The sequence below is a fragment of the Drosophila albomicans genome, chromosome 2L (genome assembly GCF_009650485.2).
Source record: "Drosophila albomicans strain 15112-1751.03 chromosome 2L, ASM965048v2, whole genome shotgun sequence".
NCBI lineage: Eukaryota > Metazoa > Arthropoda > Insecta > Diptera > Drosophilidae > Drosophila > Drosophila albomicans.
Genome location: NC_047628.2, coordinates 23,116,826 through 23,140,336, shown reverse-complemented (window position 1 = coordinate 23,140,336; position 23,511 = coordinate 23,116,826). Strand labels below are relative to the sequence as shown.

The window sequence follows — 23,511 nt, the reverse complement described above, 5'->3', positions numbered from 1 at the left end:
TGCATTTTCGGGGGGAGGGGGCAATTGTGTGTCATCATAGGGCTGCTTCTCTATATATTACGTATACGTAAATTTCACTAGGGAAATTAATTTCAAAGTGGTTACGCCTCTTCGGCCACGCCCAGTCTCCCCCATCTGTCGTGGCATACACAAAGCTAGCTAATGGCCCGGCAAGCTGCGTCTACGCCTTCGGTTCACTCAAACTGACAAACAGATGGACACTTGGAAAGAGAGAGACGGAGAGACATAGAGACAGAGAGACGGACAGGCAAAATGCATATCGCTTGCTGTTTGCTGCAAGCTGCTCTTGGCCTACATTTATCTTTTTGGCCGCCACCCACAAGCGCACAGTGAAGCAAAAGAGTTGAAATACAAAAGTGAAATACATTTTAGCAGCAGCTGAGGCAAGAAAACATATTTTAGAAATCACCTCAGTTACAAAATTGTTTTAAATTCATAGCTTGAACGTTTTCTAGTATTTTGTGTACTATTTGTTGCAAACAGCCCACTGTTCTCGTCCCGTTGGTAACATATAAATTTGCAGTAACAGTGCACAGCTGGAGTGAATAGAATGGGTAGGTAGAATATTACACATACGACATGTGTTGCGCTTTGACTGTTGATGTCAGTGGCCCATTAAGAGGCTACACGTAGCCCCATTGACAAACAATTTCACTGATGCATTTGGACAAACCCCATGTACATGGTCTCGCATCGCTTATCGCGCACTCCATTTCCACTTCCACTTCCAGTTCCACAGTTTGCTATGTTAGTTGTTAGTTAGAGGCACGTGTTGAACGCGGTTTTTCCGCGTCGTAAATTTTCTTTCGCTCTTTTTTTTTAATTTATTAAAAGGACACGTACGAAACGCATGCTCAATGCTGCTGACTCTTGACTCTTCACTATTTCGCAATTACTACGCCCAGTTAAATGTCGCCAGAACATATAACAAAGTGAATTTTAATGGAGCCTAATAGCTGACCGTCCAGCAAAACGTGGCAAATGTCATGGAAATGAGCCAAGTTAAGGACACACCTGACGTGACACTTCACATTTCATTTCATTTTTTTTGACTGTCATAAAAACAGAAACTTTCGTCATTTTTATGTGAAATTCTCTAACTACAAAGTAATTTCATTAGATGGTTTTTTACCCTGCTTGCGACCATCCATCTTCATATATCTTATTGGGGCTGGACAACGCGTATGTCTAGCTAAAGTTTTTCTTTTTTTTTTACTACTGCACGCAACAGTTTTGTGCCCGCCTGCGAGTCAGTTTGAGGAATGTGTCAATGACAGTCGACTGTCAAATGAGTGTCAACGTGGCAGGTGGCCTATGGATTATGACCTGACATTAACATGAAGCCAGCCAGTCGGGCAATAGATAAATGGGCATGTCAACAGGTTATAAGACAGTAGAAAAGTTAGTTAACTGTAATAAGTTGGCATTAGTATAAGTAACGATTTGAAATGTGAGTAGGGTGAAGGAAAATTACCACAGAATGTTCAGGAGAAAGACGCGAATTCTAAAATTACGTATACGTATTTAGCACAACATGCAAAAGCAACAAATATTATATGTGAACAACATGTTTGTAATATTTGATTTGTAAACACACGTTAATTGGCATAAAGTCTCGTTAAAGTTAACACTCGCTTTTACAGGCACTCAAAGGTTATGCGCATCAAGTATACGACACATGGGATGCATTAAAATAAGTCATTCTATGGTTTGTTCAAGTAAATGCCAATGTTGATTTCAAGCATTTTAATATTATTGCATTTATATTGCATTCCACCCGCAACATGTTGTTCTATTTCTGCTTCCTATTTTACTGTGACAAGACAGCGAAAAAAGTGCCAATGAAATGTTCAATGCAAAATGTATGCCAAGTAAATAAGACAAGAGACAAGTTAGCGAAACAAATGTAAAAACAATTGCAAGAATGTGTAATTCAGGGGAAAGCTAAAAAGTGATTTATAGAATCAGATTTTATTAATTTGTTAAACTTATTTTCTAGGGTATTCAACTGTCTGTATATTATCGAGCTTGAATCAAAATCGTAACCAAAATAAACATTCAAGTTGAAATTGTAATCGCATTAGCAACAAGCCAAATAATCATTGGCTGCTGATAGAGAACATCTGGCGAACCGCATCGACTACACGCATGCCATTATTATACCATATTGAATAGCGTATATATACCCTATATAGGCTATATCGCATACGCATACATATTAAAGTAGCTCGTCTATGCTTTTCATAGGCAAATGCGAAGCGTGCTCGGCAAATGAATTGCTGGCAAATAGCACGCATCAAGTTAAACATCAGTTTGGCATTTCAACGTATAAATATCTGAGTGAGAAAGTTGGGGGAATTGGGCATTTGGGGGGATAGGGGGATAGGGAGGAGGCCATTGTTATGATTACGTAGCCAAGCGACAATATGACTCCACAGCAGCAACACGTGCCACATGCCACATGGTCTTGCCACTGCCACACACTCACACTCTTGAAGTTCACATCTGGACACATACTTTGCGAGACTTTGTGCAGATAATTAAGCATATATATATGATAGAATGTATATTGGATTAATCATTGTCAGATTGACAGCATTTCAGCAAAAGTTGCGATGATGCAATAAACTTGTTTTGGCGAAAAATTACTATAGAATAATGTGCGTTTGCATGTCTAGCCGCAAATGAATAATGTATGTTTAATATGAAATATGAATTTGATAAGCAAACTATAATAGAGAGAGAGAGAAAAGTTAATTAAACAAGATGAGTCATAAGAGAGAGGCTTTCATTGAATAAACATATTCATTGTAGAACTATAGTTAGCTGACTTAGAACTACATTGTCTATCAATGCCCAGACTCTATCTATAGCTGAAAGCATTCTTTAAATAACAATTCGTATGCGGGGCATTTGTTTAAATAGTTCGTCGACAGCACACTTTGCTGATAACCTAAATATAGAAATGGGACACGAGAATATACCTTGGCATATATTTTCCTGAGATGATTCAGTGCAATATAGAAAAGTTTTGAGTTAATTAAATAATTGATAGCATCCTCTCTGAAAATACATTTTTAATTGCAAAGTTAATATAGTAAAGTAGTTTTCCTACTAATTTATGCAAAAAGCAGATTTAATTTTCTGCAACAACGTTCAACAGTTGTGCCTTGTCGAAATATTCTTTTAAATATTTATACTATCTGAAATGACCATCGCCAGAGTAGTTATGTATATATGTATGTATTTAGTGTAATGATGCTTTTTTCTGACTGTATTTTGAATAGCTTTATCTTGCTGCAATGCTCATTGAGTGCTCATTTACTTATATCTGTGTGTGTGTGTGTGTTTGTCCCATTCGATGCCATGCCGCACCCACAGTGTGTCTCATTATTGCGCCATTAGATGTCTGCTTGCCTACTACTAAACTACTTTTTCATATGCCTACTACTTTTTATGAGCATTCGTAATGCCGGCAGCTTTAGCTACTTTTTTTCCTCTCTCTTTCTCTTTTGTTGTTTTTCTTTTTTGGGCTCTGTCTAGTCGCCGTCTGTTTGTCTAAATGTGTGTAAGGGAGGCAGCACTTGAGTTTTGCCGGTCGCCCACTCGCTCTGCTCTCCCACTCTCTCGCTCTCTTTGTGCCTAACATATTTTGTCTGTCTGTGTGTGTGAATTGTTTTTGTTTCTGTTTTTTTTTTGTTTTTCGTTTTGTGCTCTCTCATTAGCCCATATTATGTTGATGTGTTTGAATGGAGACGACGCGTCGTCGTTGGCTTTGGTTTTGGCATTTGGCATGCAAAGCGGAACACACAAACATAAACACACTCACTCACACCTTTTGGATGCGCGTGTGTGTGTGCGTGAGTCTGTTATTCATTGTTGTTCTTTTTAGCGAGAAAATTGAAGAATTATAAACTTTTGTTGGGGCCAAAATGACGTCATGGTTTGCTGATTATGAGTTGTTTGGCATCGTGTTTGTTCTTTTTGAATTTATACTGAATTCAAATGCTTGTGCGCTTTTAAATACTATTTGAAATAAACTTTCATTTTCTGTAATGTATTAGAATTTAATTTATAATGCAAGTGAAAGGCATTTTTACTATAAATTAAAAATGTATCTAATACTTTGTTGTTGACAAATTGTGATATCATTCTTTTTAAAGTAAACTCTTTAGAAGTTCATACAGATACATTTATATTTTATAAGTCACAAAATGTTATGATCCTTGTTATGTTTGTGTGCCAAACTTTTGTGTGAATCGTCTGTTGAACTTTCTTTAATAGTTGTTCGATTTGCTTTGTAAGTTGTTTTGTAATATGTCGATATATCTCGTAACTTTCGCTCGTCATCCACTTGTTGGGCTTCTAATGTGTTCCGTTTCCGTTTGCGGCGTGTAAAACAAATTTCGCAGGCATTATCGTAAGGACATGCAAATAAATGCCACATAATGTGCCATTGAATGTCGATTACACACGTTTATCCATAAAGCGGAAGGCAGAGAGCGAAACGAGCTTGTCCTGGTGCTGTCTCCCTCCCTCTCTCCCTCTGTCTTTGTCTCCTCCTCGGGGCAAAGTCAAGCCATGAAATGGCGCACAATTGCGCGACTAATAAAGGCGCCTGGAGGCCAATCCCCGGCAGGCGCAGGCAAACGAAAGTGGAAAGTGGAAAAGCGGAAAAGGAAAATTGAAACTAACCCAACCCAAGTTAGAATGGCGTGTGACTGCTGTGTCTTTATGGCCAGACGGCAGCCCTTCGCTACTGCCACGCCCACAAATTGCAACTATCTTAGTGTATGTGTGTGTGTGTGTGTGTGTGTGTGTGTGTGAGTGAGTTTATCGCGTCCACACCCAACGCTCCTCGGCTGCCAAAACTGTTTGCACTTCTTAGGGTTTTCGTTGTGGCTGTTCTTTAGTTGTAATTAAAACCAACTTAATGTTTATAAGTCAAAGATTAAAAAAGTTATCCTTAGACGAGAGAGAAAGAGAGAGACGTAGAGAGAGAGAGCAAGGAATAAAGGAGGCGCAGTCACTTGCTTGGCTGCACTTGCTGCCTCTGTTGCTGCCTCTTGCCAGTTGCCATTAGGCGCGACATGTTCTGACAGTTGCCACCACTGGCCCAAAGGGGGCGCCACACACAAGCACACAGTTGACGACGCCTTATCTAATATAATTTCTAATTTATTTTCTCCCTTTTTTTCTTTCTTCCAGCTGCGCTGCGCTGCGTCCTCACACAGCGGTGGCCAAACAAATTGCAGCTGCTCTCAAGCGCCTGCAAGTTTTATGAATGAGTCGGACCCGGACTCGGGGCACAGGATCAGCAGCAGCAGCAACGTGAATAGCCGCAGCAGCAGCAGCAGCAACAACATCAGTTGTTGGAGTAGCAGCCTCTCATCACAATGGCCTTCAGCTATGCCTGCCTCGTGCTGCAGCGTGTCGTCTTGCCGGCGGTCCTGGTGCTGGGTAAGTAGCAACAACACACTCTGTACATACATATATTTACAGTAGTTATTGAATATATGAAACAGTCATCCATTATTAGGAGGAATTTTGTATGCAGCCAATATTTGCTTGCAAACTGAAATTGTTGAATTACAACTTTGTATTTAATAGTTTATTTATGTATTAGGAAAATGTTATGTTACGAAAATTGATAGCTTTATTAGTTTATATAACTTTGGCTCATAGTTGAGTGTGTTTTTAAGATGGTTTTACAGCATTGCAAAGAATCCGAGATATTACAAAACAAAAAACAATTATTACAAATTTTAATATTTCGAAATTGAATTTTTAGATTAAAATTAAAATAAAATAAAATTAAAATAGTTTAATGTCAAAAACTGTGAAATTAATAGAATCATTTAAATTTTGAATACATTTTGTAAAGCCTTTTAAATGTGTACATTTTTAATATTACATTTTGTACTTTTATACAAATAGAAAATTCAAATATTTCTAATATTCTAACAAAAGTAAATCTTCAAATGCTAAAAACTTTATACATTTATATCGAATTACTTAAATTTACAATCATTAAATTTAGTAAGCTGCCTAATAAATATAAAATTGAAATAGATCGAATAGTTTAACAAAAGTAAATTTACGAATGGAAAAAACGGTGAAGCTCATTGAGTTAAAAAATTATTTCGTTTGAAGCTATATTCCCTGTACCATGCAATATGCATTTTCTCACTTTGTTTCTCCTCTCTCTCTCTCTCTCCGCGCTCTCTCTTTGCAGCATCACTCATGCGACCCGTGGGCATCTCGTTCGTGTACATGTTAATGTTCTTCATGTCGCCCTTTGTGCCGCTGGCCACACGCCGCAACTTCAAGGGCTCGGTGACCGCCTTCTTTATCATTCTGCTGGCGTTGAGCACTCTCGTTCTCCTTGGCCACATTGCGCTCCAGGTGCTGGCGCTGAGCACCGCGCTGCCCATCTACAATTGTTCTTTTAGCGAGCGTCTGTTGCGGCACATTGGATTCGTGAGCTTCGTGGATCTGCGGTGAGTATTAAAGTAATGTAAGCGAACGAGTAATGAAATAAAGTAGTGAGAATTTTAATTTTCAAATTGTTGTTAATCTTTTATTAATCTTAAACTGTTTCTCTCTGCAGACCGCTGGCTATAATTGAATGGCTGGCACCGGAAGTGCTCGTCTTGGCCACGTCGTTGGGCGCGTTTCTCAGCGTGAAGCGTTTGGCACTGCAAAATATCAATGCCGAGCAGCTGGAGAACGGCGAGTTGCCCGATTCGCAGTCGGAGCAGCAAGTGAGCAGTCAACAGGATGCCAATGGCAGCGATGTGCAACAGGCGACGGCGACAACACCGCTGCAACATCAACAGCAGCAGCTGCGCAAACGCGTCTCCATGATCAGCCAGCACATACACTTTGAGGGATTGATTAAGATCTGTAAGTAATCATCAAATAACAAATAGAACAGATTACTAATCTCTGTATAATCTTTGCAGCTCCTTTGTTCTGCCTGGCCACACTGTTCTTTGCCGCCGTGCTGCGTCCCTCAGTGCCTGGAGGCTTCTACTTTCTCATCTTTCTGCTGGCGGGCACCTACTGGGCAACCTGCCAGACGCTGCAACGGTGCGTGACCTTAGCTTAAACTGTTTCCATTGACTTACTGACTGACTGATTCAACTATCAATACAATGTTTAAGTTAAAATTTGACTTTGTTATAAAAGAAAGCGAAACAATATTTCAATTACGAGTGACTGAAAGTGGCGAAAACTTTGAGCTCTATACAAAATCGATTCATTTGCTGTAATTTGTCTTTTGTTTTGTGTTTTCTTTTCAGGGGTTTTGCCTTGTTGCTGCGTTGCGTGATGTTTGTCCTTGTGCTGCATTCGCTGTGCATTGTTTCCTATCAGACGCCCTGGATGCAGAGTCACCTCAATCACACCAGTCTCGCAGCACGGTAAGTCCACGAGAGTGAGAGAAAAGAGATTGAATTATCTTGTTGAGTTCTTGACTGTTCTGTGTTCATGCAGCCTGATTGGCCTGGAGCCGCTCATCGAGTCCGACTGCGTGCCCGACATACGCATTTTGCTGTACAACAATCGCTTGTCCTTGGACTCGTATCTGAATCCATTTGCTTTGTTCTTCGCCTACTTTGCACTGGCGCTGACCACAAAGCATCTGATTAAGCCGCGGGTAAGTGAGAGAATTTTGCATTGTGGATTTTTCTTTTTTCTTCTTCTTTTTATTTTTTTTGTATATTTTGTAACTTGGTTTAGTGCAAAACTAACATGAATTGCTCTACTTTTTTTGTGCTCTTTCTCTGCTGCATTTTGCTCGCATTGCATTTGGACGAATATTTCTATCCTGATGCTTGCCTTCAATTCGGTTTCTCTTAATTCTTTTCACTCCCCCCTCAAAAAACATAATATAATACTTGAATTTATTTGTAATGCACGCCTACGATAAATACTACATAAAAACATCTCACTGACTCTCGTCACTAACTCGCATCACAAAACAAATGAAATACTCGCTATCAGCTGGAGCCAAAGCCTGCCACCGCCTTTGGACAGACACTCGAGTGCAATAACAGCAGCAACATCAACAATGCCAGCAGCAACAACATCAACAACAGCAACATCATCAACAACAGCAATAGCAACAACACTGGCAACAGATTCAACCGACAGCTATCGCTGCTCACGTCACAGACAACACGCAGTGGCGGCGGCGTCTCCGGCTCCGGCTCCAGCTCCGGTGGCCATCGTAAAGATAGCTCCGGTGTCGGTGTCGGTGTCAATGCCACTGTCGCTGTCGGTGTTGGAGGCGCCACAACAAGTCGCACACAACGTCTGAGTGTAAGCTTGTGTGTCTCTCAAGTGTGTGTGTGTGTGTGTTGGAGGTTGTGCGAGTGTGTATGTGAGTGTGTCTGTTGTAAGAGAAGTGCACTCTGATAACTTTGACAGTCCACAAAAAAACAGACGCTTGGGCTTTCCAATCTTGTGTGCAACAGAGCATAACCTACAAGCAAGACAGCAGCGACAGCAATAACTTTGTCTCCTGACTTAATACCTGTGTTAACTACACACAAACTAACTAACTAGTCAGCGGGAAAACTTGCAACTTTCGAGCATTACGAAAACTTTTACACGACAATGAAATCGTTGTCTTCTTTGTATCAAATTGCTGTGAAAAAAATGCACTTTGCAAACATTAAACTTGTCCTTTGAGAAAAGGTTATTAAATACCTTTATTTCTTGGTGCTAAACAAATTTTAGTTATTTTATTAAATTTGAAATGAAACTTAATTAACATTATTTAAAATTTCATTCCTTATTAACAAAATGAAATGATTTAAAACAAAAACTAAATACAAAAAGTTTTCGGAAGCTTGCAACTAATTTAATAACTAAGCAGAATATTAAGTATACGCCTTGTAATACCTATGCTATACTTACCGAAATGCTTGGCGATTTGAACTAATTTTTAAGCTGCGCCTAATTGCTAAAAACAGCAGCTGGTTAATATTTAATTTTAGTCCTTTCTCTTTTGTGTGTGTCGAAGAATTGCGCTTTGTTGCCTATTCTCCTTTTCTTCTACTTATTTTCGCCCTATCTCTAATTTCTTCTCTGTTGTTTGTTTTTTTTTTTTAATTTTTGTTTTGTTTTTGTGATTTTTGTTTTTACGCTCTCTCTTTTATTACTTCTCCTGCTTTAGGTTTCTTTACGGCGTGAACAGCGTGCAACGTTAAATGAACCGACTGAGACGACGCCTGTACGTAAACTAACTCCACTATTCGCTACTAAGTTGCCTCCTTCCACCCCGCCCTAAAAATACTAAACTATAACTAACCAATTGTCGATCATCCGATCATTAGCTTAGCTCTATTCAACATTCCTGTATCTATATCTATCTCTAAATTGTGTGTATATAACTATAACTATCTATATCTATATCTCTATCTCTCTTCAACTTTAAATTGTTTCGTCATGTTTGTAAACGTTAATTGTATTTGTCTAACCACGATCGTATTAATTACTAATCGCTTTGCCTAGTTGAATCGTTCAGTTATCAGTTATATATCTCATAACTTTAACCTATGTATCTCTCTCTCTCTGTCTCTCTGTAACAACATTTAACCCTCAACATAAATATATTCTGCGTAAGTGTGTGTGTACTCCGTATGTATGTGAACCTTTTGGGCATAGTCAAAATTCGTCTGTAAATACTAAATATAGTGCAAAGAAGATTCACCTAGTTTTCGAATAGTACTCGTACATTAACCCGTAACACCCGTAGCATGTAGTCGACCCCCCTTGCTCCACTCTTGATCTTTTTCTCGCTCCCTCTCTCTATATATATATATATATATATATCACTGTATCGCTGTATATATGTTTATGCTTGCTATGGCTTTCTTACTCACATCTTGTTGACATTTCTTCAGTTGGTGCGTCAGAGCACTCGAAAGGCACGCACTCCTCAGGCTCTGGAGTCCACGACAGCGGCGGCGACAACGGCGCCGAGCGGCTCTCGTGGCAATGATATACAGTTGGACACCATTGAACGTCGATCGGAGCAAGAGAATAATACCACATCCATATTGGATCAAATATCATACGGCTTTGTCAGTGTCGGCGGATTTATCTATCAGAATAGCTATATATTCACCAATATACTGATGATGGTGAGTTTCTAAATCAAATGATGGTAGAATACAACATTTGCACACGTTATGTTGGAAACGGAAATGTTAAGTTTTCTGAAAAGTATGCTATACATTTTATTATTTTAGTTAGTTTCCTTTATTAATAGTTGAACTTCAAATAATATCAAAAGAACATAAATTTCTATAAGCTTTAAATATTTATATCACCTACAATTAAACATTTAGTTACTTTAAGAATATTTGTTAACACGACACATCTCCAAATTGTGTAGTGCAAGAAATTGCATTTGTCGCATGCGATAAATGCGTCGCAGTCCAGTCAGCTGTGCTGGCAAATCGATAACAATAAATGGCGACAGGTTGCACAAAGTGCAGACACAAACCAACAAAACAGCAAGTGCGAACTAGAGCAAGGCTAAAACTGACCGTTGACCTATAACGAGCGAGTCCAATTAGAATGAATACTATGAAAATTTGTATAGCATACTTTTGAGCGTTTGCAAAAATTAATTCAACTAAATGTGATTGCTTTGGCTTTTGCCTGGCACTTTATGTTCGCAGGCCTGGTCCATAGTCTATCACAGCTGGCTGACCTTTGTGCTGCTGCTGTGGGCCAACGTGCTGTGGATGATACCCAATCAGCGCAAGGCCATGATGCGCTCTAGTCCATTCATTGTACTCTACGCTGAGCTACTGCTGGTGGCACAATACATCTATGGCATGGATCTGAATAATAACGAGCTGCCAACCAGGGTTTCTGTAAGTATATCAGCAGCTTAACTTGCAAATTTAAGTGAATAAATATTTATTTCATTTTCGTTTCGATTATCTCTGCAGACAGCGGGCATTAATTTGCAGCAAATTGGCTTCGAGCGACCAATTGAGAATCATATGCGTCCATGTGTGCCGCTGATTGTGAAGACCGCGTTTGTGCTAATGTTCTGGGTGACGTCGCGTCAGTTCTTCAAGGAGAAGCGCGACAGACGCCGAGATAGCACACTGGCTGACATTATTGCACCGCTGCAGATTACCGTGGGTTCGGCTGGCTCCAGTTACCTCATCAACGATGGCAAGAAGACCTCAAAGTTCCTAAAGAAAGCGGGCGATGTGATCAAGAATCTGTTGGTGCGCCTCTGGATCTGGCTGCTTGTGTTGGTCATCTTTTTGTGCGCCATCACAGGCGATGATATGACCGGTTTTCGCATCTGCTACATGGCATTGTTCCTATTCTTCTTGCTGGTATTTCAATCGTCGTCCAAGGCGTGGGTCAAGATTATGTATGGCTTTTGGCTCTTCTTGATCTTCTACGCCATGTCCATATTGATATTGATTTATACATATCAATTCGATAAGTTCGACATGTACTGGAAGGACTATCTCAATGTGTCCCAAACTCTGTAAGTTGTTAAGAGTTGATTTTTGTTGTTTCTGCTAATCATTACGATCTTTGCAGTCAAGCTGATATTGGCTTGAAGCTCTACAAGACTAAGGATCTGTTCCTGCATCTGGTGTCGCCCACAATTATTGTGATACTCACTGTCATACAGGTGCACTATTTCCACAAACGTTTCATTGCCTCGCTGCAGCAACAGCCCACCACACCGGGCACGAGAAGTCAACTAACGGCGGCAAACGCACAGCAGAAGCGCACAGAGACAGCTGCCTTGGAGGCAGCGCCATCAAAGCGTCGAGGCAGCGCCAGCTCCATAAGGCAGCGTTCCACGGAAGCAGCCGGGACTGCAGCTGGTGCTACGACGACAGACTTTGAGACATCTGTGCGTGATTTGGTGCGCATCTCATTCCGCAAGATTAAGAACAAGTCTGAGTACATCTTCAAGCGATTCAAGACCGTCTTTTGGCGCTTCCTCGAGCTGCACATCATGAAGGCCGTCTACATTGCGGCCTTTGTGTGCAGCGTGAGCGAGGTGTGTGTGCTGCACATTATCTTTGTGGGCTTCTGTGTGCTGGGCGCCACATCGCGCAAAGCTGTCCAGGTGGTGATCAGTCGCCTTATCTCATTCATTGTCACCATCATTGTGCTGTCGAAGATGATCTATCAAATCGAGTATTTGGATCACAATCAATACAGCGTTACCTGCGTGAGTAGATGAAGTTTGTCTCTTTTATTTGTTGGTTTCTAATACGTTTTTCTTATTTGTAGAGCGACAATCGCACGGCTAACAATGCCGAGTGGATTGGTCTCAACAAGGCGGACAAACTGGAAGGCGGCTTGATGGGTTTGTTGCGTACTTACATCATCTACATGGTCATCGTCACTATGCATGCAGTCATCTCGCTGCGTCAGCTGCAGATGCGCGTCAAGATTGGCGAGAATGCCGCCAATCAGCCAAAGCTGCTCTTCCAGCAAATAACGCGTGCCGATGCCGAGAAGGATCTGGTTGGCCTGGTCAAATATCTGCTCAACTTTGGCTTCTACAAGTTTGGCATTGAGATCTCGCTGATTGCTCTCGTCTCGACGATCACGTATCGTCAGGATATTGTGGCTGTAGTGTATGCTGTATGGTTGGTGGTGCTTCTGCTGCTTAAGCGTTCGCAATGTGCCAAAATGTGGGGCGTATTTCAGGCGTTCTTTGCCATCTCCATACTGCTGCAGTATATTGTGTTGGTCGGTTTGCCGCCCAGCTGGTGCATGAGTACGTAATCAGTATTTAATGTAATAAAAGCCTTGATTAATTAACTTATTTTGCAGGCTATCCTTGGGATGATGGCGCTTTTGGCGAGAGCATACAACGCTGGACTATGTTGCCGGGTCAGCTGCACTTTAATCATGTGCCCAAGCTCATCTTTGACTTCATTGTGCTGATTATCTTGAATCGCCAGAAGAGCATCTTCTGCATTGAGCAACGCTACGCTACCAACGATGATTACCCCGGTGGCAGCAATCGTAGCGTCATCGCAGACATTGCCCAGTTGGGTCGAGTGCCTTTCGATAATCCCACCCATGATTTCTGCTCGTACATTCGCAACTATTCAGACATCTTGAAGAATGGCATACTGTGTGGCTTCTATTGGTTTACCTTGGCTGTCGTCTTTTTGGCTGGCACAAATATCGCTGATCTGCTGGCTCTGGGCTATTTGATTGGCGCCTTTGTTTTCCTGTGGCAGGGGTCCGATTTCTATCTGCGCCCCATTGCAACCATCATCAGTCGCTGGAAGTGGCTGCTGGCCTTTAATGTGGCCAACATACTGATCAAGACGAGCTTCCAAATGGCCGGTTGTTTGTTTATGACGCCGTTGACCACACACTGCTGTTGGTTGGTCCATATGCTGGGCATCACTTGCACCAGCAATGTGATCAAGGAACAGCTCCACGTGGCCGACGAAGCAGAAGTATTGACGGACTCCACAGGCTGTCCGAAGATGACGCATCAAGTTGTGTTGCTGTGGGATGCGATTTGTTTTGCATTTATCATCTTTCAGCTGCGCATCTTCCAGTCGCACTACTTCTGTCACATCATCACGGACACCAAGGCCAACAACATACTGGCCTCCAGGTGAGAGTTTTGCTAATTGGTCTGCCTGTCTCTCTCTTTATTATTTGCATTTTTTTGACTACAGAGGAGCGGACATCATTGAGAGCTTGCGTCAGAAGCAGATTGCCCATCGGCATGACCATGAGAAGCAGGTGCTGCACAAGATCAAGCGCAAGATGGAGCGCATTCGTGCCACACAACAGAAGATGCTGCGTCCACTGGACAAGCAGACACACTTCGATGGTAAGTTGGCTTCCTCCAACTGCAAAATTTGTCTGCTCACTTTTCGCGCTTTGTTTTGTTTCGCCAATCGCGTGTCGTTTTTTTGTTATCGCAAATTTTCCCAACATTTTTTGCATTTTGGTTGACGGAAATTTGCCGAATCGCGCGTGTGTTTTGTGTTCTTAATTAATGTTAATCAAAATTAAAAGGGCAACCCACGCCCTTGGAACAATCGTTGTCGGAAGCTGCGCCTTTGGCGCATCAGAGCAGCTTTGTCTCCTGTCAGGGCTCCGGCTATCAGACGCCAGATGGCACCAGCTCTAAGAGCAACAGCTCAGGCAGCTCATCGGGCACATCCTCGCCAGCGCGTGCTTCGATGCTCTCGAGCAGCAGCAGCATCGTGGAGAGTGTTGATAGCGCCGATGCAGCTGTCATCATTGAGCCAGAGATCAATATTATGCTCTGCGACGATGCCATGGACTATGTGGATGTGCAATCCGCCAGCGAGGAGCCAGAGGACACAGCTCCCATAAAACCCAAACCTAAACCCGACACACTGGCGACAACAGCTGAATGTCACTTTAAACTACACACTTCGAAGGCCACGACGCCAAGCACGGATGCGTTGTCTGCCCTGCTCACCGAGGGATTTCTGGAGCCCAAGCGCATCTCTTTGGGACTGGCTCCTTCGGAACAGATTACCACGATGCAGACGCTTGTGCCGCCTTTGGCTGCCTATGCCACAGCGATGGCTTCGAGTGCGACCAGCTCGGTGAATCTGACGCCCAATTTGCGACGTCAACATCGACGACAATCGTCGACAAATGCGGCTGTGTCGTGGAACGAAACGGTGTCCATCAAGCACTCGCCCCTGAAGCAACATGCGGTAAACACAGAGAGTTGAATAAATGCAGCAGGCATATCGCTGATCACACACTCTGTTTTTATCCATTCAGTCGCCGGAACACGAGGAGTTGGTGACATTGCGTCAAAAGTCGCTGCATCGCCGACATCTGAGCATGGGCAATGCTAGCTACTCCCTAGACGAGGCACAGGCGCGTATGCGACGTGCTAGCAATCTCTCAGGGGCCAGGGATGAAGCTGCAATGCGTTATGCCCAGCGACCGCATAGCTGGGGACCCGTGGGTACGGCCTACTATATGGAGTCGCTGATGTGCGCCTTCTATGAGCCCGCACTGCTGCATGGACCATGTATTGGATGAATCTTATTACTTACATATATTTTGAGACTACTATATTTTGTACCTTTATCCTGTATAAAGATCTTGTTCAATGTGTGTGCCCTTTTAGGGGGTAATAAAAACTCATTGAGGTCGTGTGTAGCAGGCCTCAATCCAAAAAACCTTTTCACTGCAAAACGGAATACATCTGTAAATAACACTTAGCGGACTTCTTTATCTCCTAATCGTTTTATTATCTCTCTACTTGATTGATTAATCGTGTCTTTAATCGATGCTAAAAAGCGCTATCAGAGCTATGCGCGCTTCTACAAGTGTAAAATACGACAAACTTTATATCTTCTAACTGTGTTCTTCTGCTAATTCTTTAATACTCGTACGAGTCTAGTACGTGCTTCTTGCTACGTGCTACATGCAACGTTTGCGACTCTTTTAATCCATTTTATTTCTGCTACAAAATTGTTGTGATTTCCAGAAATTTCTTAATAATTAATCATTTTTTCTTAATATTTTTTTAAAATATAAATTTTTATAAATTTATAATTCGGCTTTAAATGTTACTACCGGAATTTTATCTAAGAATGCATTTTAATGTCAGAATTATTATTATTTTCGCATCTTTAGAAGAAAGGGAACAGAAATTTATTTAACAAGGAATTTTATTTAGAATTCCAATTAATATTTTGGATTCTTTGTCTTTATAAAGACAGAGTTTTAAATTTTCCAAAGCGATTAATGAAATTCAATAAATTTGAAAAGTCTACGAAATACTTCAAATTTATTTTTATATGACGTATTCTTCTTTACTCTTGAATTATTTAATTTTAATTTGGTTTTTAAGTTTTTAACATCTGATTGATTTATGTGTGTGTTTTATTATAGAACTTCCTGCACCAACAGTACGCAGAAGGAAGGATATTAAATTGCATCCACATGGTAAAAATTTATTTATTATTTCATTTGTTGTGCTTGATTTGTGTCATCCTCATATCATAAATACTCGACATATATATATATATACTATATATACCATATCTTGCGATATTTTGCCTTGTATATAAACTTTTAGCAGATTTAATATAATATACCAAAAAAAAGATCAATAAAAGCAGCATGAATATTGTTGGCTATAAGCTCCAGTTTTGTGTGCTCTTCTGTAAATTATAATCATCTATATCTATCTATATACAATTATAATCATCTATCTATCTATATACAACTATAATCTCTGAATGTTGTTAATAGTTCAACGACTTATTTGCAACAAATTGTCTAATATTATTTTATTCGCATCCTTTCTAAATCGAAAGCTACGCGTGCTGGAGATTATTACATGTTCGAGGAGATGGATGACAAGTTTGAGCTGGATCTGATACACGATGAGATCGATTTCATGGAGGAGGAAAATATCACCGAGAGCGAAATGAAAATGCAGCGACGCAAGACGCTCTACGATGTAAGTAAAAAGATTACTTAAACTAATTTGAAATTGAAATATGAATGCAATGTGGAGTGACGAATGTATTTGTAAATTAAACTTGATAATCGATGTGCATGGTGAATGCATGTCCTATAATCTGTTGTGAATTCCCCTTCAAAAAATATATTTGCGCGACATACATACATTCATCGCTAAAGGTTTGGAAGGATCTGAATGATGCCGAGTATCGTCGTCATTTGTATATGCGTGAACGTTCCTATGCCTCCGAGCCGGGATCACGCATTCAACTCAAGCTGGACGCTGAGAAGGAGATCAATGAACTGGATGAATTGGATCAAGATCGCGACGATCGCGATGATGACGACGATGATACGATTGAGTGTGACATTGGCATACGCACTTCAACGCTCTCCGAGCCGCTCGACTTTGGTCGTCGCAGTCAGACGTTGCTCGAGATACAATCTCCACCACATGAGCAGTTCCCCTGTCCCGATCCAGATCCAGATCCAGTTGTGAGTGTGCAGCAAACACAAAACAAAAAGCAAACAAAATAAGAAAATTCTTTAATTGGCGCACAACAAGTGTTTCTTTCATTATGTAATTCACTCTCGTTATAAATGCGCTGCAAACAACAACTACAACCAACCAGTTGGCGCACACTTTATATACTCTCTATACATATGTTATATATATATATATACAAGATTTACATATCTTTAACTTTTACCTCAGCTTTATTTCGTTCTTTGCGTGTCGATGTTGAAAAGCAACACAAATAAGTCATGACTTCGCTAACAACTCTTTCTATTGCCCCACACAGAAATCCAAGGATGCGCCCACGGACTTTTTCCCCTCTACCAGCAAAGGAGTCTCCAAGGAACGTGATGCCGCGGCCAGTAGCATGAGCAGTCCCAAACCCACAAAGGATCTCACCGATCTACCCGCAACGTCTGCTTTGACGACGGCGCCACGTGAAGCCACCTCGAAGGAAACCTCAGATAGTAAATCCAAAATGGAGCTGGACAGCGGTGATGTCACAGCCAAGGACTCTGATGAGGATTTCGATACGAATCCCATTATACGTTTGCTGGAAGGATTCCTCGTTACGTTAACCATTCGTCTGAATCGCTTTTCGCGCAATTATCGCTTTGTCAATCGCATTTTGGCTGGTGAAAAGAAGACACTCAAGGTAAGTCCAATAAATAATAAATGAAGCAAGCTAGAAAGCTTATCCACAACTTCATTCTAGATGCATTTTCTGTGGAAGTCAGAGATAAGATATTAATTTTAGAGCCTCATACCGATTGCTCTTTTTAAGAACGTTAAAGTAGGCTTTTAATTAAAACGAACCCAGCCTTTTTGCACTACAAAATAATGCAAACTATCTTGAGTCCCAATTACAGCTCATATTCTAATAAATATTTGTATTTATTTGCAGGAATCGAGTTCGCTGAACCGTCTTGGACTCTCCAGTGCTGCGGCCATGTTCCACTTTCTGAAATCGAATCTCGAGAGGTATTTAGTAGGCGTCACTCTCCCTCCCTCGCTCAAAGTGTGTGTGAGGAGTGTGCGCCGCTTGCGTTTAATATACTATCATTTATTTTTTCAAGATTGGAAACGTGCGTTTTAGTGTAGCGAACGTTTTTTGAATCTTGATTCTTTTTGAATTTTGTTTAGTCGTTACCATAAATATACTCTTGATTTTGTTGAACGTTTGTGTTGAATTTATGAAAAAAAAAATGAAAACATTGCAACATTTATTTATTGTTTATATGATTTTCTCTCTTCTTTTTTTATTTATTTGCATATGTTACCTTTTGTGTTACGTGTGTTTGAAACTGTGAACCTGCTTCCAAAACAAAAAAAAATCAAAAAACAACTACAAAACACAACACTTTATCGACATTAAATACTCAACTCACCTCACTTCATCGTGTTGTGTTGTGCGTGCATTGTCTTGAACATAGTGATGAGAATGGTGGGCAGCCCGTTACTTCATCGACACCGCGCCGCACACAGGTCACAGCAACAATACCGTCAGCCACAACATCAGCTACAACAACTTCAGACAATCTCACTGAACACTATAGCACGCCACCCAACACAAATACAAATACAAATACAACAACCACACCGCTCTCACCGCAAGAACCACTCGCAACACCACCACAACCACCACCAGCAACCAGTACACCACACCAATCACACCACGCTGGCGAAGATATCATCGAAATACCCGTAGACACTGTTGATGCCGCAGCCTCTAGGTAAAAGACAAAACAGCTCGCCCTACATCCCTACATCCCAAATCCTTATTCCTATTCCGTCATCTTCGATCATATGCAGTACCCAGCGAAAGGAAATTGGGAGAAAATCTATAGATATTGGAAAGATCAATTTACTTTTGAAACTATTACAATATTGGCGATCTCAGAACTCAGTTATTTTTTCCAATTTGTCTGCTTAATTATCAAATCAAAATTAATTTTTCTGACTCTTTTTATTCTATAAAATATTTTTATGTAACTAAATGGAATGTTATATTATTAAATTTTGTTCTCTGGCTATTTTTCTGGTTAGATAAAAACTCAATATAGTATTGCGTATACGTGTCAAAAATGACACCATTGCGTATACTTGTTTAAAATAATGGCAGCCTGGCTGGGTACAGCATAATTAGAGCAGATAGAAATTATAGCTGATATAACCCATATAAACTCGTATTCGTCTTATAAACTGCACAAATCGTTTTTATTTCATATTAAAAACCATAATTTTATTTAAAATTTTGATTTCACAAATTAATATCCATTTAGAAATTTGAACATTTGAAAAATTTCCATACTAAACAAAAATAATAAGGCAAATTTAAAATTGAAACAAAAAGAAACTTTACTAATTTATTATTCTTACATTTTACATTTTCTGCGTGCATTTTGCTCATCTGAAAATTATGTTTTTAGAAAACAATCAATCAGTTCATTGCCGCCGACTAAGGGGTAAGTAAAACTCAAGTTTCAACATTGATATTGTCCACAAATATTTCGATAACGATAACTGTCTCTAAGGGCAACCAATCCACTCACACATACATATATACACACACATCTATGGTGTGTGTGTTCTAACTACAATAATCTCTTCTCTACTACTACTATAAGTAAATAATTACTTACGTATAACACTTCTAATCAATACTTGCGCAAAATATGTATTTCATTTATCCTACAACTACTTCTACTATAACCGTTATACTACTGTTATACTGTGCATTTTGAATACACTCTTCACACTCGTCACACACATTCAAACACATACATATGCTCACGCAATACAGTCGCAAATCGGATTGCGGCCTGCCTGAGATACGCATTAAAGCGCCATCTATGGAGCGCAGTGGGCAACAGCAGCAGCAAACGCCACATCATTTTACGCCACATTCATATCCGCAGCAGCATCAGCAGCATTCGCATCATCAACAGCAGGCGAGCATTGGTTCCGGCTCGCTGAGCAAGCATTGGTCCTACGAGCACGTGGACAGGTATTGACCACGCCCACGCCCACACACACTCATACGCCCCCACGTACAAAATACTGCAATTACTCGTAGAGCTGTTGCTGTCTGTTGTTGTTGTTGTTGCTGTTGTTCTTATCTTTGTCTCAGTCTAACTAATGCCCCAGGGATCATCATAGTCATCATCGTAACTCTCGCTCTCTTCTCTTACTAACCCTATTAATTACTATATTACTATAACGATCTCTCTGTCTCTCTACTATCTCTCTGTATGTGGCTGACTTTGAATTAATTTCTTGTATTTGCTGATTATTTTATTTTTAATTTAAGTCAATGCAAATCTATGTGCGTTCTTTGCTAGTATGTATGTATGTATTGTGGTTTTGCTTTAATCCTTAAATCCAAGACACCCACACACACACGCACACGCATGTAGATTGCGTAGCATGCAGCGCACATGATCCTTGCTGCACTTGGGCATGAAGTAATTCCCTTTTAATCCAACCACCCTCCTTTCTTTTGTTGCACAACTCCTCTAACCCTTTGATTGCACTTACAGCGCCGGTGAATTCAATCTGGAGGAGGAGAACTTTGCCCAACGCGATCATCACATCATTGTCGAGGTGCTCATCTCCTCTTGGTATGCTCTACTGGCCAATACGGATCTCATCTGCTATATTGTGGTGTTTATCAATCAGGTGAGTGACGCAGCTGGTATATAACCTCCTCTGTCTGTCCGTCTGTGTCCTTTATTTTCATTTAAACATTATCCATTCTTCTTCATTACTTTTCTTTTCCAGGTGGTCAATGCCAGTCTCATTTCGTTGCCGCTGCCCATCATGGTCTTCCTCTGGGGCACATTATCGCTGCCGCGTCCTACAAAGACTTTCTGGGTCACACTGATTGCCTACACGCAGGCCATTGTGCTGATCAAGTGCATCTTTCAGTTTAAACTGATCTGGTCCAATTATAACAATTTGCCCAATCAGCCGTTGGCCCCCGCAAAGATCTTTGGCGTCGAGATGAAAACTCACTATGCCGTCTATGATTTGATACTGTTGCTGGTGCTGTTTCTGCATCGTTATCTGCTAAAATCGCAGGGTCTGTGGAAGTCTGGCTACAAGGATGTGGATCAGCAGTTTACCAAGCCCACAGCTAGCATGTGAGTATTGGAAATATTCCTAATATAAACGTTATTAATTCCTAGATCTTGCAGAGACGAGCGCGAGGATAGCGATAATCTGTCGCAGCCTGACTCGCGACAATTGAACGATGATGCGGCCCAGAAGATGAGCTTACAGGTTAGCCAAGTGTCGTTGCCTGGTTCACCGGAGTACAGCAAGTCCGCCATCAATCAGTTGGAGTAAGTAAAGAGTTGTGACTTCCATGTTGAATTGCATTTAAATCTTTATTTTTGCAGACGTACCAAATACACCTCGTCATTGCACAAGTTTTTCTTCAGTCTGGTGCACAAATCGCGTCTGGCCACCGATGTCTATGCCTTGATGTTCCTCTGCGACTTTATCAACTTTTTTGTTCTGCTCTTTGGCTTTACGGCATTTGGCGTAAGTAAAATGCTGCCTAAGTTTACTAAAACCTCGCTAATCCAATCTATCTTCTCACTTTCAGACCCAACAAACGGAGAGCGATGGCGGTGTGCAGACTTATCTGGCGGAGAACAAGGTGCCCATTCCCTTCCTGATCATGTTGCTGGTGCAGTTCCTGCTTATTGTCATCGATCGTGCACTGTATTTACGCAAAGCTCTGGTCAACAAGATCATCTTCCATTTCTTCTCGGTGATTGGCATACACATATGGATGTTCTTTGTGGTGCCTGCGGTAACGGAGCGCACCTTTAATTCCCTGGCTCCACCGATCATCTTCTATGTGATTAAATGCTTCTACATGCTGCTTAGCTCGTATCAGATTAAGTCGGGCTATCCCAAGCGCATTTTGGGCAACTTTTTCACCAAGGGCTTCTCGATGGTCAACATGATTGCGTTCAAGGTGTACATGCAAATACCCTTCCTCTACGAGTTGCGCACCATTCTCGATTGGGTGTGCATCGACAGCACCATGACCATCTTTGATTGGCTCAAAATGGAGGACATTTTCTCCAACATCTATCTCATACGCTGCACTCGGCAATCGGAAACCGATTTCCCGGCGATGCGCGCACAGAAAAAGGCTTCACTCTCCAAGCTTATCATGGGTGGCACTGTTGTGCTACTAATTGTGATTTGCATTTGGGGACCGCTTTGCTTGTTTGCCCTGGGCAATGCCGTGGGCAGCTCCAATGTGCCCTATCAGGTGTCATTGTCCATTCGCATTGGACCCTATGATCCCATCTACACGACCAACAACTACGATAGCATTTTTGAAATTGACTCCAAAATGTATACTCAGATGACAAATGCCTTCTTCAAGAACAAGCAGGCGCTCACCTTTATTGCCGGCTACGATGCCACCGATGTGGCGGCAGTTAAGCTGGCGGGCAACTCGCCTTCGCTGTGGAATATTGCGCCGCCGGACAAGCAGCGGCTAACCAACGATCTGCGGAATAGTAAGTTGGCCAATTGCTGTACCTTCATTTCCTATATCCCATCCTTCACTCGTTAGAGTATTCCTCACTGAATTCGATAAGGGATTTTCAAATGAAATCCCCCACTGAATTCTGCATTGAATTTCACAATTTACGAGAAATGTGTAACCTGAGTTTTAATTAAAATCTGTATTCAACTTTATTTGCAGATCACACATTAATAGCCCGCTTCTCCTATTCGCTGACGCGTAAAGCGCCGGCCAAGGGTCTCAAGGAGAATGTGGGCGATGAGCATGTTATCAAGCTGGACGAGACCTTCGAGGGACGCGCTGCACTCATCAATATGCTGAATGAGACCCTGGATCCAATAGAGACCAACGAAAATGGCACCACAAATGGCAACAACACGACATCCGCAAACAGTTCTGCGGACGATGTGGTCGTAGTGCTGCCCAACATGATACCCAAGTTTATCAAGGTGCTGAACTCGGGCGACGCCTTTGTTGCCACTGTGATGAGCGGCAAGGAGCAGGAGTATCGACCGCTGGTCATTAAACTGCATCGCGACAAAGCCACCAAGGCTATGTGGTGGGAGATTCGCGACTATTGTTATGACAGCCTTTACAATAACACGCTGAAGGATTTGGCCTACAGCGACTGCAAATCGGGCATTGTGATGTACACGTTCAACGACAAGAAGTTCCCATCGACCTTCAGCTTCCTCACAGCTGGCGGGTAAGTTTAGAGCGCGCTACGATCTTCGATCAAGTATTTCATATCTATTCCTTCTCGATTATAGCATCATTGGTCTTTACACTACGTTTGTGTTATTGGCCTCGCGCTTCATGAAATCCTTTATTGGTGGACAGAATCGCAAGATCATGTTCGAGGATCTGCCCTACGTGGATCGTGTGCTGCAACTTTGCCTGGACATCTACTTGG

The 23,511-nt window shown here is 41.4% G+C and overlaps 1 protein-coding gene and 1 long non-coding RNA gene across 12 annotated transcripts in view; one reads left to right on the top strand and one right to left on the bottom strand.

Moving 5' to 3' along the window:
• The window catches only part of LOC117566187 (piezo-type mechanosensitive ion channel component), a 38,358-nt gene that overhangs the window by 13,153 nt on the left and 1,694 nt on the right, over positions 1-23,511 (top strand). The window contains exons 2-30 of one of the 11 annotated variants that reach the window (XM_034245705.2): positions 5,230-5,481; positions 6,257-6,521; positions 6,632-6,927; positions 6,987-7,113; positions 7,326-7,445; positions 7,519-7,681; positions 9,936-10,175; positions 10,719-10,916; positions 10,995-11,554; positions 11,611-12,256; positions 12,319-12,811; positions 12,868-13,672; positions 13,737-13,894; positions 14,083-14,759; positions 14,830-15,085; positions 16,383-16,528; positions 16,711-16,971; positions 17,334-17,702; positions 17,952-18,028; positions 18,481-18,780; positions 19,477-19,512; positions 19,851-20,054; positions 20,587-20,725; positions 20,828-21,189; positions 21,244-21,390; positions 21,448-21,592; positions 21,657-22,590; positions 22,779-23,304; positions 23,369-23,510. In XM_034245705.2, the coding sequence (XP_034101596.1) occupies positions 5,418-5,481; positions 6,257-6,521; positions 6,632-6,927; positions 6,987-7,113; positions 7,326-7,445; positions 7,519-7,681; positions 9,936-10,175; positions 10,719-10,916; positions 10,995-11,554; positions 11,611-12,256; positions 12,319-12,811; positions 12,868-13,672; positions 13,737-13,894; positions 14,083-14,759; positions 14,830-15,085; positions 16,383-16,528; positions 16,711-16,971; positions 17,334-17,702; positions 17,952-18,028; positions 18,481-18,780; positions 19,477-19,512; positions 19,851-20,054; positions 20,587-20,725; positions 20,828-21,189; positions 21,244-21,390; positions 21,448-21,592; positions 21,657-22,590; positions 22,779-23,304; positions 23,369-23,510 (8,856 nt within the window). In that variant the 5' untranslated portion in view covers positions 5,230-5,417. Of the gene's footprint in view, positions 1-5,229; positions 5,482-6,256; positions 6,522-6,631; positions 6,928-6,986; positions 7,114-7,325; positions 7,446-7,518; positions 7,682-8,028; positions 8,347-9,205; positions 9,263-9,935; positions 10,176-10,718; positions 10,917-10,994; positions 11,555-11,610; positions 12,257-12,318; positions 12,812-12,867; positions 13,673-13,736; positions 13,895-14,082; positions 14,760-14,829; positions 15,086-15,954; positions 16,009-16,382; positions 16,529-16,710; positions 16,972-17,333; positions 17,703-17,951; positions 18,029-18,480; positions 18,781-19,476; positions 19,513-19,850; positions 20,055-20,586; positions 20,726-20,827; positions 21,190-21,243; positions 21,391-21,447; positions 21,593-21,656; positions 22,591-22,778; positions 23,305-23,368; position 23,511 lie in introns of all 11 variants that reach the window. The other 10 variants (XM_034245694.2, XM_034245698.2, XM_034245699.2 and 7 more) reach the window with 10 other exon arrangements.
• On the bottom strand, positions 19,241-19,496 carry LOC127565288 (uncharacterized). The gene is made up of 2 exons (XR_007954662.1): positions 19,427-19,496; positions 19,241-19,357 (listed from the first exon to the last, which is right to left on the bottom strand). It is a non-coding gene; the product is annotated as an uncharacterized LOC127565288 (long non-coding RNA).